The 17,576-nt window shown below is 35.7% G+C and overlaps 1 protein-coding gene across 29 annotated transcripts in view; it reads right to left on the minus strand.

The window, feature by feature from the left end:
• Positions 1-17,576, minus strand: part of AFDN (afadin, adherens junction formation factor) — a 131,727-nt gene that overhangs the window by 70,544 nt on the left and 43,607 nt on the right. For 20 of the 29 annotated variants that reach the window (XR_008732690.1, XM_055713141.1, XM_055713135.1 and 17 more), the window contains exons 7-12: positions 12,608-12,719; positions 12,023-12,190; positions 10,401-10,445; positions 4,134-4,228; positions 3,210-3,472; positions 1,567-1,636 (exon numbers count right to left, since the gene is read on the minus strand). Coding sequence is in view for 28 of the 29 variants with exons in the window: in XM_055713141.1 (XP_055569116.1) it covers positions 1,567-1,636; positions 3,210-3,472; positions 4,134-4,228; positions 10,401-10,445; positions 12,023-12,190; positions 12,608-12,719 (753 nt within the window). In the remaining variant the exon portion in view is untranslated. The remainder of the gene's footprint in view (positions 1-1,566; positions 1,637-3,209; positions 3,473-4,133; positions 4,229-10,400; positions 10,446-12,022; positions 12,191-12,607; positions 12,720-17,576) is intronic. The other 9 variants (XM_055713142.1, XM_055713140.1, XM_055713162.1 and 6 more) reach the window with 1 other exon arrangement.

Here is a 17,576-nt window from a genome sequence, read left to right on the forward strand (position 1 = left end):
TACATCAAACCCTGAAGAGATAAAACATGCTGCTTTAAGCTGCAAAATATGTAGCAATTACTTTTCAGTATAAACATTTGAAAACAAAATATTGGTAGGATTTCAAGTGTTTTCCTATTGCCTAAGAAATTTCTAGAAGTAAATAATTTGCTTTGACAAGAAAACTAGCAAAAAGTGCATCTCAAAACACGAGTTTGATAACTAGTTTTTTCAGTACTGATGTGCCAATCCATGAAGCTCTTTTCATCAGGTCTCAAAGAACTTTAATCAAAGTTAGTTACCCCTTTTCCAAAAAGAAAAGCAAACTCAATGAGTAACTGTTAGAAATTAAGTAATTCACCCGTAATTTAACGAAGTGTCATGCACATTCTCAAAACAGTACAATTCAACAACAACAAAAAACAATCAAACAAAACCATTAAATTTTCCCAAGCTTTCTTAGGTCCACCGAAAGTATTTTTCTAATGAGTCTGAGGAGAACATGAGGTACGCTATATAATAATGTAAGAAACTCCAATTCTGAGAAATTTTGAGGCATTTTAATAGTTTACAATTTTTTTTTTCTCCCAAGATGTCACTAAATAAATTCATATCAGAGGTAAAGCAGGCATCCAAGATTAAAAAAAAAAAGCACAGTCTCAAAGTTAGAGAGAAAGGACAAAAACTGAATCAGAAGTCTGTGGCAAGAAAAAAAGAATTGAAAGACTAACAAATATATTTTAAAATCTATCAGAGCATTATTAATACCTCCACTGTACCAATATCACTACATTTCCTTACAAGTATTTCAGTTTTATAATAGCAGTAATAAAATACGAAAGGAAATGCATTTCTGGGAGGACTCCCACATCTCATACTGCCGAAATAGTTCATTCTCTCATTTCATCTGAGGCATGTGATCATAGCACCAAGAAAGGCATTAACTATGGTGTCATTTTACTCTATGTTTGCTCTTGAAAAATGAAACTCTGGAACATAAATTATTAGCAGAAAGATAGTGCAGAAAAAAAAAAAAACCAAGAAGAGATTACAACCTTATAAAATGTGTATTATTATGACTGCAGAGACAGTTTGTTTAGTCAGTGTGTACATAGGAGCTCTACTGAAGTTAAAGTCACATCCATTAAATTTTAAGTCTAGTTAAACTGAGATTGAACATCCTTTCAAGTTTTATATAAAACATGTATTTACCCTACTGGAGATAATAGTCATAACCTACACACATGAGATAAAGACGTATCGTTTCTAAGAGGAATCTCTAACCTGCATGTAACCTGCCTTCAATAGGTTAGTTTGGGAAGAAACTATTCTGAGCTTGAAAAATTTCCTTTTCTTAGAAAAATTCTTGGCACAAAATGCATGCCAAATGCTAATACATACTTGAACAGAACAGAGTGAGGGAGAGCGGGAGAGCACACCTGATACCCAAGCCCACCACCACCAGGAAATGGATGGGGAGAATGATGAACTCACCGCACTTTACCACATACTACTGATATTATAATTTTGACCTAACTTACACATGATCTTTTATTATTTATTGCTAATTTAGTCATACTATAATACCTTGCTTGTTGGTAATGCTGTTCCACTGTGAACATCTCCCTCCAGATCAAATGTGGTTTCCTGAACAGCTCTAAAAGCAAGCATAACATTTCAAGTCGATTTCCAATATTATATTGTTAAAACATTTAACAAACAAGGAACAGAGTAGCTAAAATTAATAAATTAAAATGCAAGAGGTATACCATCAGTCCAGTTAATATTCACTTTTTAAAACACTGCATCAATTCTTCATACAAAAGCACTCAAATATGTACACATAAATTCCTCTGGAAAAACAGGTTCTCAGTTACATTTTTTCCCCAGTCAAGTGAGAAAATATAAATCACATGAACATAAATAATATAAATATAAAACCACATAAAAATGTGTTCAAGGTATTGTATTCACTGTAGTAGACTTACGATTTTTTGCTCAGCTCTTCAGTACTGTATGTGCAACAATCTTGACAATGGAAATCATTCATAAATCACAGTAATGGATTTTATTATCTGCTTACTCTAAAGATTTAAAAAATATTTGATTGTTCAAGCTGCAGTAGCCCTTTGCCAGAGATTCTGCTGTCCAGGTAAAGCTCTGCAGTGGTACAGTATAGTTGCCTATGTAAACCTGCAAGAGCATTTTTTTATTGATCTGCAGGCTACATGTAGAACGAGCTTAAGATTTAGGCAGATACATTACACAACAGATAAATGGCTGGAGGTCTTCCTAGAGACAGGTCCTACAACAGGCACACAGTGTATTTTCACATTAAAATAAAGCGGAGAGAGAAAATGGTTACAGTATACATAAAAATTAATTCAGCAGATTAGCCAGAAGAGCCTCTTTTCCTAAGTATCTTTCTCTCATTCATCCCCAAGCCAATTTATTTCTTCCCTAAACCACAGTATACTACAATAGTAGCCCCATTTGGACCAAGAGGATGGAAGATACGATGCTATTTTTTTCCATGCTATACAGTCTGCTTTTAAGGTTGTTTCTCCTGAATACTTCTACAGTCACTGAACAAAATACCTGAGCCCCTAGAAGTCACTAAATGTATAACTAGTATTTTTATTATACACCTATGAAAAATATGAATATACAAAGAAACAAAAGGATGGACTTCTGGACTGTTAGTCCTTGCAACACAGAAACTAAAAGATAAGTAATCACACTGTAAGAAGTGGTTGCCATATTACGGCATTTAGTTCTCTACCTTGACAGTCTCATTTTGTGATTACCTTACTTAATTTCCAAATCCTTCTAGTTAAATTTCAAAACTTACTATCTGAGAAAATACAAAAAAACAGGCTCTCTGAAAACATTCAGCAAATTCTTTACTTTTCCTGGAGGTTGGATGAACTTCAAAATACATTTTAAAAAAGGTATTCCACTGTTTTTAATACAGAAAGGAGCATCAGGAAAACTCATCTGAATACTTCATAATGGAAAAGACACTTGCTAATCCTAAAAAAAATCACAAGGTGGAGCTCAAGTATTAAAATGGTTACATATTTAAAACTTAAAAGCAGCTGCACAGAAGTCACTTAAAGTCATACTTTAGTCACAGGCCATTTATAATGCTCTCATTCTCTTTTTTTTTTTTTCTTCCCCCCCCCAAGGCTCCCCCCCCTTCACCTCAGTGGGAAAAAAATTTTACTCACCCAGTTTTGTGTCTTGGACCTTTGACCATAAGACTTGCATCAATAGGTCTTTTAGGAATAATATGATCCTGAGTGGGATCCACAAACTTAAATACATGAGATGACCCAAACTGAACCTTCATTCCGCTTTGCAGCATAGTGGTTTCTGAAATACGCTGACCTTCCACGTAGGTTTCGGCATCAATGCTTCTTGGGGTTACAGTAACAACTCCATCCATATTAGTGAGGTCACAATGATGAGGCTGAATTCCTGGACCAAATAACTGGAAAAAGAATTCATTAACATAGAATAAGCTAAATTATACAGCAGTAGAAATTAAAACAAAAAGGTTGAGCTGCAGCTTACCCTATTTACAGACTAGTAACTTTGCTTGCTTAGGAATTTAACATAGATGAGTGGTACTAAAACCAGTTAATTTCACTTCAATCTTCCTTGCAACAGAGATAATAAAACATACATTAAACTAAAACGTGCAGCAGAAATCCCTTAATGAGGAGGTTTTCACTTAATTCATATGCCGTTCAGAACTGCTTTCTTCCACTTGCCATTTTGATGTAAAAATGTATTTACAAGTCAACTAACTGCATTACACATTTAAGAAATCCTACCTCACTCAAAGGGGTTGAAACTAGGACTTGAAAGCCATTAAGCAGTTATGATAATACTGGTACATACCATCTGATCTAGTGATGAAAAAGAATACCCCATGAAAAATAATGAAACCCTTTCTCTCCTCTTAAAGGAAGAGAGAGGAAATAAAATAAATCATCAGAGTTACGACCATTAACATGAAATTGCAGCATTATTTACCCTTCTAGCTTTGAAGGGTATTCACATAATATTTTAATAGTTTTCACAATTATACATAACTGACCAGAGATCAGATCAGTTCTGTCATCTGAGTCTGCTTTCCCCCCCCATACCTGAATGGAATTGTCATCAAATTTTTCGGTTCCAACTTCAGTGACACTTAACTGTAGACGATAAAGCTTTGGCTTATCTCTGGAGTCAGAACCATCTGTACAGCAAGTGACAAATATTAATTTGCAAGTAAAATTTCAAATACTGACACAGTATTTCTACATTATTGCAATTTACTTCAGAGTAGCAACGTTCACCAAAAAAAATGAGTGACATTCTTTCAAGATTTATTGGGAACTTAAGTTGTTCGTTGTAGTGTGATAACATTGAAAGTAGACAGAGCCCACTCAAAGTGGTTGTATTCTACGAGTACAAAGAACTAAGTAATCCAGAACTCCTATTCTGTACATACTTTGCGAAAGTTTCTCTATTTCCTCAGTAGTTTAAGTAAGACAATTTTTGTTAATCTCGAAGATTTTATATATGTATACCAATACAGGTTAAAAAGATTTAGAAAACAAGGTATCTACAGATCTCTATTATTACAGTATTTATTTATCTTAGTAAAAGTACAGATTATCAGCAATATGTTCTGTGAGGTGGCCAACATGCCAAACCTGTTTCCTGTTCATCAGACAGTGAAATCGGTATTAAATAGCTACTGGAAGAGCATCTTACAAAATATTTGCCAATAACCGATTTAGTCTTGATACACAGCACTTCTGGCTTATCTTCACAGTGCCACTGACCTATACGTTCATCTTGCAGAAAATGAAGTCAAAGATAAAGTTCAACTTTCTCCTCCCCCCAGAAGAACATATTGTCCAAATAGAATAAAATCTCGCAAGACACACTGGATGCAGCACCAGATTTAGCTGTTGCCTTCACAGGCTAACACAGATGGGTTTTGGTATACATATAAATCTTCCCCACTTCCCAGAAAAGACTACAACCTTAAATACTATCAGATACTAAACTAGTAGTGCCACTTCTGACTTCTCAATTTCTTCTCCAAAGGGAAGATGCAAAAAAGGGAGGCTGCAAGGCAAAGATTATCTGTGGACATGAACAGTGATTTCAAGTCATCCCCAAAAAGCATTTGAGAATATTACTAAAGCCATGGCAGACACAGTGATACTGTCTTCAGTAGGATACTAGTCATCTTCAAATTTTAAATTAAAGTCAATATAAACAGAATCTCCAGCATTACTACCAGGATCTGTTTATTAAAAACAGAATGTGAGCCATTTAACTCCTTGGGGTGTTGTGATGTTATTGGGACATAAAAGACATCAGGCAGAGACAGTCCATAGACTACTACTATAAATACCAGAGTTAAGTGCTGATCCTATAGTAATATCCACTTATTGAACATACTTAGAATCACGATTGTACCAGTTGTATGTCATCCATCACAAAAGAAGTATTAAAGATAAGAGCACTCAGTCCCCTAAGTATTTGTCAGGTACAGGGATAAACCTTTCATTAAATCACAATATTTGAGTCTAGAGACATACATCAAATATCACTGTACATTTGAAAAGGTAATACTAATACAGTATCTTCAGCAATTTAAATTATGTGCAGTTTTTAATACTTAACAATGCCAATTATAAATTATATGGCTATATCTTCAATGTCACCAAATGCAGACATGTAATACACTACTGAATACATTTGGTTGCTTACCCCCAATTCTGTGAGCTGTTATTATGTCTCCCCACAACTTACACATCTAAAACCAGAGTAGCTTCTTCATTTATTTTTTTATGAATCCAAAAGTCAAACATTTCCTCCTCCTATACACATGCAGTTTGCTAAAACCGGCACCCAAAAGATACAAGGTTCTGTTTGGATGCAGAGACCCTTATTCCACATGCAAAAATACTGGAATTTCAGAAGTCAGTGGCATAAAAGTCAGGGATAGTTATCTAGGGGTTCTGTTAATAATTTCTTATGGCACCTTCTCCTAAGCCCTTTATATATAGCTTAAAGAGGCGGCTTTATGGTCTAGTGATTTCACTGCTATACTAAGTATTTCCCACCCCACACTTTTTCAATTTTGACCTCTTAAAACCACCACCACAACTTTAAAATATTCCTACATATTTCTGAATTATTCTGTAAAACACATGATAAAATACTGTGGGTTTCAAGTGTTTATTTAAGATAACTTCTAGATCTCATTGCTGAGTTTAGCACTTGTGCGTAAGTGATCGGTACCAAGATCCTGCTAATAAACGTTTGCCTTGCACTACTGTATGTATCAATACAGATTCATGTCATGTAAAATGTGCTTTCACATAAGAAATATATTTTAGCATCACGATGTTTCTTCTGAGACAAATTAAGACTGTCTTGTTTCTCTGGAGTGTCCAATGTAACAAGAATAAACTTTTAAAACCACAGCACTAGATACAAACACTTTTTTTTCCTCCCAGGAAAATGAGAAAGATTCAAGGAGTTACCGAAAGTTATTTGGAGCCCAAGTAATCATCCATCAGCAAAAGCCAATATCTAATATCTACAGTAAAAGGTATTCTAATCTTGAAGAGAATTGCTACAAATTCTAAACAGGATGAAAGGCCTTTTTGTTCTAGGGGAGGGATGCAAGAGGGAAGGAAGGTTGCATTATACTACAGCGTGAAGTCCTGTATTTCCTGTTTTTCAGCTGAAAGCTCTAAATGTTGTTTGGAATGCATTCCTCAGCTCCCTGCAGCGGGATACAGATTCTGACATACTTATGGCAAAGTCCCTGCTCCCCAAACCATGACAGTCCAAGAAGACTGTTCTTAGCCTCAAAGCACCAAACTTTCAAAGACTACTGATGGCTCAGAAAGGCAGCACGTATGTTCTAAGTCATATGACTAAAAGTTCAGAATTTGATGTTTTGGTGGTTGTTTTTTTTTGGGGGGGGGGGGGGGCAGGGAGAGGCACACGTGAATATATATGGGTTTTCTTCTCTGACACAACAATAACTTTCTTTTAATTCAGAAACTTGAAAGCTCAAAGTTCTCAGAAAGGTGGGCAGTAATCAGAAGAAGCAGGAAGAGGCCTAAGGAAAATGGATGAATTCTATACAAACTTGTTCGGTTTATGAGTGTGCATAAGTAAACACGTGCCATGGAAGAACGATGGCCTGTACTCTATTTATGGCACCCACAACTGACTAGCAGAACTAAACAGGCGGCAGAAAACCTCTAGGGTTTTTGGGTTTTTTAAGCCTAGAAAACTGAGTTGCCACATACCTCCCAGACACAAGCTGAAGAAGCAAGACCTAGGACATTAGCCAGTACTGCATACACTAAACTTAGCTTTTCCCAGTGACAACATATGAGAATTCAAACAAACTTGGTATGGTTTGCATTAGAAATAAAGTTTCACAAGTTATTTTCCCCCATGACAGACATACATGTACAAAGATACATACACATCTGTGTATACTGCCTACTGCAGTTTGAAAACTGGTATTTCAAGAGGTACCCTCAGCCAAAAACCAGACCTTATCATCAAAGGCCAGGCAGGAAACAATGATTTAGGAAGAAAAGGGTTATTCAAAAACCCTACAGCACATAAATGTACAGTAAAAACCTCTATAAAACAGACAGTATAAAGAAGATGCACAGTATATTACTATTCACATGTAGTCATTAGTAAAATTGTGAAAAACTGTGAAAACTGTGGCTTTCTATCAATTTCCACACTAAGGATGCAATACAAAGATTTCACGACTTGGTTTATGCAGTTACAGGTCAATCACACTTGAAATAGCAAAAAAACCTGTGTATGGAACAGAAGTAAACAATCACTGTAAGCTCATCAACTCAGTGATGTACACAAATATACATTTTTGATGGACTGAAAAGAAAGCCCTTCATGGCTATATATTTTAAATGCATTACTTCACCACTAAAATGTGAAGCTACACCATTTTGCAGATTATAATTTCAATTGATTTTGCTAATCCAGTGCTTGAAACAATGCTGGGAAAGAGTACTGACTTAAAACCAGACTAAACCAAATGATGAAGATCAGATCATAGAAAACAAGTAAGCCCAAAGTTGAACAAAAATGTGCACACAAGAGACTGCACCTATTCAATTAAAAATTAGTTAAATCCACATTTGAAAAGCAGCAGATTTCCTCCTGTACAAGTTTATGAGTGCTAAGAGTTTTGACAGTAAGAAGTTTAAGAGATTGGTTGGGCAGATTTAAAATATCATGTCAAATTCAGGAGATAATTCTGCTATTGTATTTCAGTCAGGGTGTGCACTTCCAGCAGAAGTAAACATTTTTGGTAAAGGAAGATGCAGCGAGGAATGTGACAGACAACAAAGCTCCCTCAAACTAACACGTAAATGTGTTACCACATAGAGAACTGCAGTTCTCTTCTTGGAAAAAAGGTTGGATTGGGAAACTGCCCTGGCCAAGGCTTACAAGCTTCAACCTCCTGTAATTCTTCTGTTGGAGTTATACCTGCATATTGTCCGCATCTCCCACTGCTGTCAGTTCTACAGCTCAGGGTTGCTTTTTTGTGATGAGGCAGAGAGAGAAAAGACTTCAGGTTTTGCCTTTTTTTTTTCTTTTTTTTTTTTACTTTCATAATTTTTTATAATTTTTACTTCAGGCTTGTAGGGTAAAATGCAGGTGCTCACATCCTAAAAAATGTCTTTTTGTCATTTTTCCTAGCCTTTAAATATTACGATCAAACAACTGACATTAGAAACTTCCCGGAACTCATCAGCAGATTATATCTGTTATTCACAGATAACAGACAGTATGAAAGTGCTTTCATGTCTCACTTCAGTCTATTTCTATCAGACTTATCTCAGTTTATTGGTTCATTTACATGACTCGGAAGACAAGAGACAATTTCTGACTGCCACACTTACAGCCACAAGTTACTGAAGTGTATCCTCTACCATACTGTGCTGAATCTAATCTTCAGTATGTAAAGCAGTCAATACAATCAGCAACACCAGCAGCTGTTGAGAAGCAGAAAAAATGGGATATACGTCCAGCAGCAAACTTACTAAAATTGTGCGACTGCACAGGGCATGAAACTGAATTCTGCCAGGTTCTTCCACAAGAATATAAACAGCCAATGTTTTGAAAGAAGGACACTTTCACAGGAGTTACTTCTACAATAAATCCAAGTATCCTGAAATCCATTGTTCCAAAGAGACAGAATGGACTCTGGAGTACTAAGACCTCTTTTCACACTCTGAGATAAATGTTTAAGTAATTGCAATTTTTTTTTTTTTTTTTCCCCAGTGAATTGCAATCAAATTTTAAGCTTTCTGCTCAGTGGTCAGATGTTCCTACACAGCTTATCTATGCATACTAGTTCAGCACACTCTGCAGAACTTTTCTCTCTCTGGAATAATGCTGTTAATGAAATGGAAATCTGAATTCAAAGAGTTGAGCTTTGGGAGGTGTAAGTTTGAACAGAGTTCTTTAAATCCCAGTATTGTACTCCATAGCCACAAAGGGGTGAGCAACAATGACAGACACACAGTACTTTTATAGCAGTCTAGAAAACAAATGAGGAAATAGATGCTAAAAAAACTAGGGAAAGAAAAAGGTACTTTGGTAGACGTTTCACAGTGAAGAAGAAAGTGGCTTTGTATTCTTGTCTATTTGACCAAACCAGGCCATACCTGCACATTATACTAAATTCTAAGAAGAACTAAAGATCCATAAAGATTTGTAGGGTATCAATTTCAAATGTTGCAGATACAAACTGAAAAAGTCTCTACTGTCTAACCTGGCTAAATCTCTTTGACTTACACCATTCATGTTAGACAACACCACAAACCAGGCAGAAGAAATACTAAAGGATGCTATGGAACACCACAGAGCAGAAAAGTGAGGTCACTTCACCAGTAGTCCAAATACAATTTCACATAAAAATAATCACGGATTTCATCCACTGCATCAATGCGGTCAAACACTACAAAGTACAGTTAAGTTCCATGCCATTTACCCATTTCACTTTTGAACTATGAATTTTACAAGCTAACGGATCAAAGAACATTTTTCTTTCTACCACAACACTGCTTGTAAACCACCCTGTGAAGTTTAGTTCTTAACCTTAACTGGAAAGTTGAACTCTTTGGATGGTAGCACATTCATGACCTAATTGATGTTTGTTCACAGACTGAATAATTAAATGGCAGCTGACAAGATAGGTAACTACTTGACAGAAGCAGTCCCTTAGAAAAAAAAATAAGCAAGATAGCCTTTCATTTGTCAAAAAGAAACAAAAGATTTACAGTCAGTGATGTTTTTAGTGACTAATGAGAGAACAGTATTAAATATAGCGTTACCTTCATAAGCGTGATAGTTGTAGTAGGCAAAGTGATTCCTTCTCCCTGGGGTTAGAAACACATGCAGAGGACCCAGGTGAAGGCAGCACCAGCAGGACAGATACCATGCAGAACATGCGGAAGAGGGCAGGAAAAGACAAGACAGGAAAGGGTGAAACTGTAGCCAGAAAACACTTATTCAATTTATAAGGACAAAGCGCATTAAACTCTTTCAACTTTAGAAACTGCATAGAATATAAAGACATCAATACTACACAGTTACTGAATGAAACAATCCTTATTGTTTAGAAAAGCGACAACAAGCTGTTAGAAGAAAAACATGAACAATAGGTCAGTCCCACAGGCACAGTGCAACAGCATTGCCACCTGTGGCATTTCAGATTGGTTTTCCTCTCTCAGCTAATGGATGTCTTGCTCCACTGCCCAAGCACAACCTTTTAATACTCAAGGAACTAGGCTGCATCAGAAGTAAAAGTTCAAAGCACAAGAAATTGAAAGTACTATTAAAAGAAGCCAAAATCATGCAAATCAAACCTCAGCATGTAGAACACCATATAAAATACATTTAATACTTAATATAGTCTCTGTAATGCTCATTTTTTTTTAAAAAAAAAGGCAAATGAAAACAAAACCAAAAACAAAACAAAAACAAAAACCAGCACTACTTGACTATGAAGTTAACCTTTTCTTGCAGTTCTGATTAAAGTTTTCAGCACTGATTTCCAACCTTGCTTCCTGAAACTTAAACAACCAGACTTTAAACTGTAAATGACTTGTTTGGATCCCTGAGCGTACTCAAGTTACACTTAATAAGAAAAAAGAGCTGCAAATAACTGAATCACCAAAAGTGAAAGCTCATATCCAAATCTGTAAACATGAAGACAACAGAAGTTAAAAGTAGAAGTTATATGTGTTTTATCAGTTGCGCTATAAACATCCAAGCTCCCCTGGCTGTTCCTAGATCATAAAATTAATTGTAAACTGCAATGCAGCCCAGAGAGTTGCAACGATGCCAAAATAAACCCCAGCACTACTAGTGATTTGAAGGTTCCATATAGGCTGAAAAATGTTTAGAAAGTAAGCTTGATTTTAAAATTTCATGTTCTTGTTCTTTTAAAAATGTATTTCTCATATATGGCACTGTTAAATATATCTTACTAGGTATGTTACAGTATCCTTCTGAATGTAAATCAAACCAGATTTAAGTAGTGCTTTTCTGGTTGCCTCCCCCACACCACAAAAAGACACGTTAAACTATTTTACTTATTACCAAGTTTTAAACCCCCAAATCCAAAGGAAGTTGAAGACTGAACGATTTCATGATTTTTTTGGTTCTTGAAACACTTAAAACTTCATACTTTAAACCGTGGCAATACAGACAAAGTCACAGTCAATCATTCCCCATCTTTTTTTAGTCCAAACATTTGCAACTAAAAATTCAGTATTACAGCAACATGCAGCCCTACTTCTAGATAGCTCTAATTCAGAACCTGACATCAGAAGAATGACTGATGTGATATTCACTTACACTGCCAGACTTTCTTACACTTCCAATGAAATTTCTGGAAAATCTAAATGACTATGTATAACAATTTTGGCTATTACATAACCAGCATTCTTACCTGGGCTTAATTCTACCAGGTATGGTAGTTTCTCTGGAGGAAGGCAAGAGCCGTAACCAGACCCGTCAACTCTTTCCTTCCCCTTTAATGGCTTTCCATCAATGATTTTCTTGGATTTCTTTGGGACATAATCAGGAGGCCGCCTCTTCAATTGAAAGACTAGTATTCCTAAAACAGAGTATCATACATCCTTTGAGTCTCACTATCAGTGAACAAGCACACATCCAACATCTATTACTTTTAAGTGTTCCTTAGGATTACTTTCAGCTTACTAAGTTCCTGACACTACTTTATGTAGTTATTTTTAAGTTAAAACTATTTAAAACATTAATAGCATACTTCCCCACAGTGAATAATATAGAAACTTCAGTATAAAATGCAAACTCTTTCTACTGCCTAAAGATCTATTACTATAAACAGTGCTGAATGAAATAGTAATTAACTCTAAATGCACCTAGAATTAGAAGTGCCTGAAAAACAAAACACTTTAAAATGTATGTTCAGATTTCTTACTTTTCAGGGTGTCTGCATCATTAATTTACAACATCCAAGGCACAAAAATCTCTTAAAGATTTTTTGACATACCTTTATCACTAGGCCACTCCCTAAATATCTGCAGTGGACACTCATCATCATCAAGGATAGTTTCTTTAGCACCTTTATCATCAGAGTGCTGAGCACCAGGAGGCAACATGACCTAGAAAAGAACCATTATCAGTTTTCAGAGCTGTTGGTGGACAATTAGATCAGAGGGTTCAGGGATGCATCTTCTGATTTTCTTTGTTAATTTATAACAACAGATTAAGCAAAAAAATTCAGTAAACTGCAATAGGTTTTGCTTTCCAAGACTTATTCTCTCTCTTGCCTCTTGTTACAGTTAAATCGCACTTCCCAGCCGCACCACACATATTTAAAAAGCTACCTTACACTTAAGGTAGACAAGACAATCTTCCAGTAAACAAAATTAATCCAATTTCTCAACAGCTAAGCAAAAAGCAAAGAAAGAAAAGCAAAAAGCAAAGAAAGAAAAGCAAAAAGCAAAGAAAGAAAAGCAAAAAGCAAAGAAAGAAAAGCAAAAAGCAAAGAAAGAAAAGCAAAAAGCAAAGAAAGAAAAGCAAAAAGCAAAGAAAGAAAAGCAAAAAGCAAAGAAAGAAAAGCAAAAAGCAAAGAAAGAAAAGCAAAAAGCAAAGAAAGAAAAGCAAAAAGCAAAGAAAGAAAAGCAAAAAGCAAAGAAAGAAAAGCAAAAAGCAAAGAAAGAAAAGCAAAAAGCAAAGAAAGAAAAGCAAAAAGCAAAGAAAGAAAAGCAAAAAGCAAAGAAAGAAAAGCAAAAAGCAAAGAAAGAAAAGCAAAAAGCAAAGAAAGAAAAGCAAAAAGCAAAGAAAGAAAAGCAAAAAGCAAAGAAAGAAAAGCAAAAAGCAAAGAAAGAAAAGCAAAAAGCAAAGAAAGAAAAGCAAAAAGCAAAGAAAGAAAAGCAAAAAGCAAAGAAAGAAAAGCAAAAAGCAAAGAAAGAAAAGCAAAAAGCAAAAGGCCAAAAAAAGAAAAAAAAAAGAAAAAAAAAAGAAAAAGGCAAAAAACCTACCAAAAAAAAAGAGTAAGACTTCTTCATGGAGGTGATAAGCAAAAAAATGAAACTGACGCTTCCTTATTATCTCACACATTGGAACCAGCCTTTCATTTTGCTAATGCCATTCTGCTAATGCAACATGCAAGTATCTTTAGAAACGGGAAGACAAGCTCGCAAAGAGAATGTCATAATACCTTCCACATCATTGTCTTATCCAACCTTTACCTGCTCTACAGAGACACTACAGGCATGACTGGAGCATTTCACACAACTGCTTCATGCTGTCTAGCTTTAAGGAAGAACCAAAACTAAGTATACTTTGGGAACAGAACCGCAGACGACTCATAACTTTTACAACTACATTCTTAGAAGACGGAGGAAGGAGAAAACCTTGATTCATGAGTTCTGACTCTAAAAGAGACACAGCCTGTGATTTAATGCACATTTGCATTACTGCTCCCCACAACCATCAAGCATAAAACACAATGACAGGCAGTATTATAGTGCATAAGTACCTTCTAAGTTAAAGATAGATCTTTCAAAGTAAAAAAACCCAAAACAACACACAACCTACTCTTTATTCCCTCAATGTTATTTAAATTTATACACAGCTCTATTTTAAATCAACTACTCAAAATTATTCCCATCTCTGAACCATGACCCAGGTAACACCTTCTGAAGTAACATGGCCATTGGCAACTGCACGGTGCCTGCTGCAGCCCTCAAGAGGCTTTTCCACTCCTGTTTGTCACCTCCTCCCCACACCCATTTTGGTGCTAACCAAGTTCTCACAGATCCACCCCAAACACCCTTTCATCTTCTTCCAAGAAGGAAACAAGTACATTTAAGATCAAATGTATGTAACTGAGTCACTGGCCGTTCTCTAAGACATCTTCTATGCAAAACCTGGCTAAACCTAGGACTAATTAAATTACCTTTAAATTAGATTTTCAAATAGACAAGGTATTATAAAACAAGGAAAACATTAAAATGTCTAAACCAAAGGGAACCAGGAACACATCTACACTCAGATCTTACCTTGGCAAACCACTCTCTTCTATTTCACATCTCAGATTTTAAAATCAATTATATCTATAGGATAATTTTGATTAGCTAATTAAAGTAACACTGTGTTTCAAGCCTTATTCAACAAGCAACAATTTTTAAATTCTAAAGCCCTGGAAAGAGAAGGTAACCAATTACAACACAAGAACTACATTCTACAGCATGTGTACCAGGGGCTGACCAATACTGGACTAGGGAGCAACCCGAAGAAAACCAAAATGCAGTGAAGTTAGAGGACAGATGAGATATAAATACATAGGTGCTACTACTTGACTCTGATATTACTTCTGCACTGGAACTTGGATGAGCATCTGTAATTAGCACTAGGCTTAATGGCAGCAACGGTAAACTAGAGAAGTGAGAGAAAAGTGGTCACAAAAGCACTAATCCCCTCACCCCTGCAGCCTTACCATTCCTCCCATCTCTTGGGAAATGTGAGCAGTAACTCAGACATACCTCACTTAAAAGACTGTGTATGACCTACCCTGCAGAAAGACACAAAACACCACATCTGAGCTTACATAGGCCAGCAGACTTCTAATTGTGATAAAGCCATTTTAGAAAACATTTCTGTGTTTTAGGCGAATGCTGCCTCACCATCACCCACAAAGCTGAAATCCCTACACTCTAGGTTAACAGAAAAACAAGGGAACAAGTTTATATTACGATTGGGTTTTGGCTTATGGGCAGTGATTTGCTTTCATTTTGAAAAATAGGAGATGCTGTTAAATATCCTTTCATGAATTTGAATCCACACAGACTGCTGAGATCAGGCACAGATATCTCCCTGATTTCTGTGACAGCGTAAGAAACCGAGTTAGGTAAAACCAGCTTAAGATCACAAGTCTTGGAAGCAGTTTGTCAGCTGACAACCTATGAACTGAAACAATGCATAACAGATAATTAAGAACAACATACTCTGCTTCCTCATAATTGCATTCATGAGCACATACAAATTATCGTAAAGCCATTCCAATCTACACTTATCCATTTAAAATGCAGTGAAACATGCAGAAAATCCAAGCTAAGAAATTTAAATGAAGTCCATAGCAACTTAGAACTTCCAAGACATTTGCTGGGATAAACAAGTAAGGGAAGATAATACCTAGAGGCCTCTGTGGTAAGCAACAGCTACACAGAAAGTTATCAGACCTATCCTTAGCAAAAGTTTCACAAAAAAAAACCCATGTTGTAATAAGTCTTCAATAAGCTCTTTTGTTATTTTAATGCTTTTTAAATAAAAACCTCCTATCTACTGCATGTTTTAGTATATCTGCTTATTTAAATGAATGAATCCTTGATTTTCCTTACAAGTTGGGAACACAGGCTCCGCACATGCCCCTAAAACGAAAAAAAAAAAAAAAAAATACAACCAAAACACTGGAACTTGCTAAGAAAATATTTAATGCCTCATGTCTGTAATGTCCATTTCTTAAAAAAAAAATCCAAACAAAAAAACCACTCACCCAAAACCACAAAACCAAAACTAATCACCATGAACCACGTGTATTTACTTGACATTACTTACACCTTATCCTCGAGTAGAAAAAAAATAACAGCACGCTAAAACAAAAGTCTAATCAAGATTCAACTTGAGAGATAACTGGTTTCCCGCATGCTTCAAACCTTATGCCCTAAGTGAGTATGCACAGGTAGCTTGGAATGTCCAATTAATTTGACATCTTGAGAGACGTGCAGTGAACCCTGTATTATTCAGAGAAACTCAAACCAAGCAAACCGAAACAAACAAAACATTGGAACAAATGTACATCTGTTTGATTACATAGAAAAGCACTTTGGAAGAGGGCATAAAGGTACAGCCCGACACACCACAAACCAGGGTATGGAAGCAAGCAACTAACAGGAAACTGCCATTTACAATAAAGGTTGTCAATGGTAACCATTAAGAAAAATTCTTACAATGTTCATCCTTCCACTCAAAGTTCAGAACTGAGTGAACTTTACTACAGGTACTTATGCAGCCTTATAAAGCTCTTGTCATGTAACTTAAAACTCATCTTAACTATTAAGTAAATTTCAGCTGCTTAAGTCTTTGAAGATGCTTCACCTACCACCCAAAGAGAATAAAACATTTTTAACATCCCAACCAATAAGAAACTGAAGTTATACATTCCACTGTACACTGTTTTAAAGCCAACAAAAATAATAGAAATGTGTGCAAGCCAGATTTGTCTTCCAGAGAACACGAAAAAGACAGCTATGAAACTTCAGTGTAAAGAAGTACCAATGACCATGACAACCTATTTAGCACCATTTTTGTTTCCAAAAAAGAAAACAATGACGAAAGACACATGGAGCTAAAGCTAGGATATGTTAACGTTTCAAGCAATGAAAGCAACTTCATAAAATATTCAGCAAAAAGAGATTTTAGAAATTAGGTTAAAAATACTCAACTTTTTTTTAAAAAAGGATTATCATATCTAAAACCCAAGCACTACATCAGAAGAGGCACTAAGAAAGGCCAAGTAGATTTCAGACAACTACAGTGACTTATGATGAACAAAACAGTAAGGTCTCACACACTTAAAGGTTTAAAAAAGATCTGCTATTAGCCAGTGTAGACCACTCACATATTTCAAACATTAACCTAAACACACAAGTTACACCAGTATAGAAATATATATTAAGAAGATGTGCTGCCCAGAAAAGACAAAATATTTTTCCAGATTTGCTTTCCAGTAAACTAATTTAAATCAATTTGCTTCACAGCAAAGACTTTGTTAATCCTTCCCAAGATGAAAGCAACATTCCTCAGACTATTTTCTACATTAAATAGCCCCACACAAGATCAGAGAACAAGGGAGAGTAAGAGACCACCACCACAACAGTGACTTGCAGTAGTTTCCCTGCTAAGTGTGCAATCGCTTCAAAAAATTCCCTAGAACATAAATATTTTGTAATACA

This window comes from Falco cherrug, chromosome 6 (assembly GCF_023634085.1).
Source record: "Falco cherrug isolate bFalChe1 chromosome 6, bFalChe1.pri, whole genome shotgun sequence".
Classification (NCBI taxonomy): domain Eukaryota; kingdom Metazoa; phylum Chordata; class Aves; order Falconiformes; family Falconidae; genus Falco; species Falco cherrug.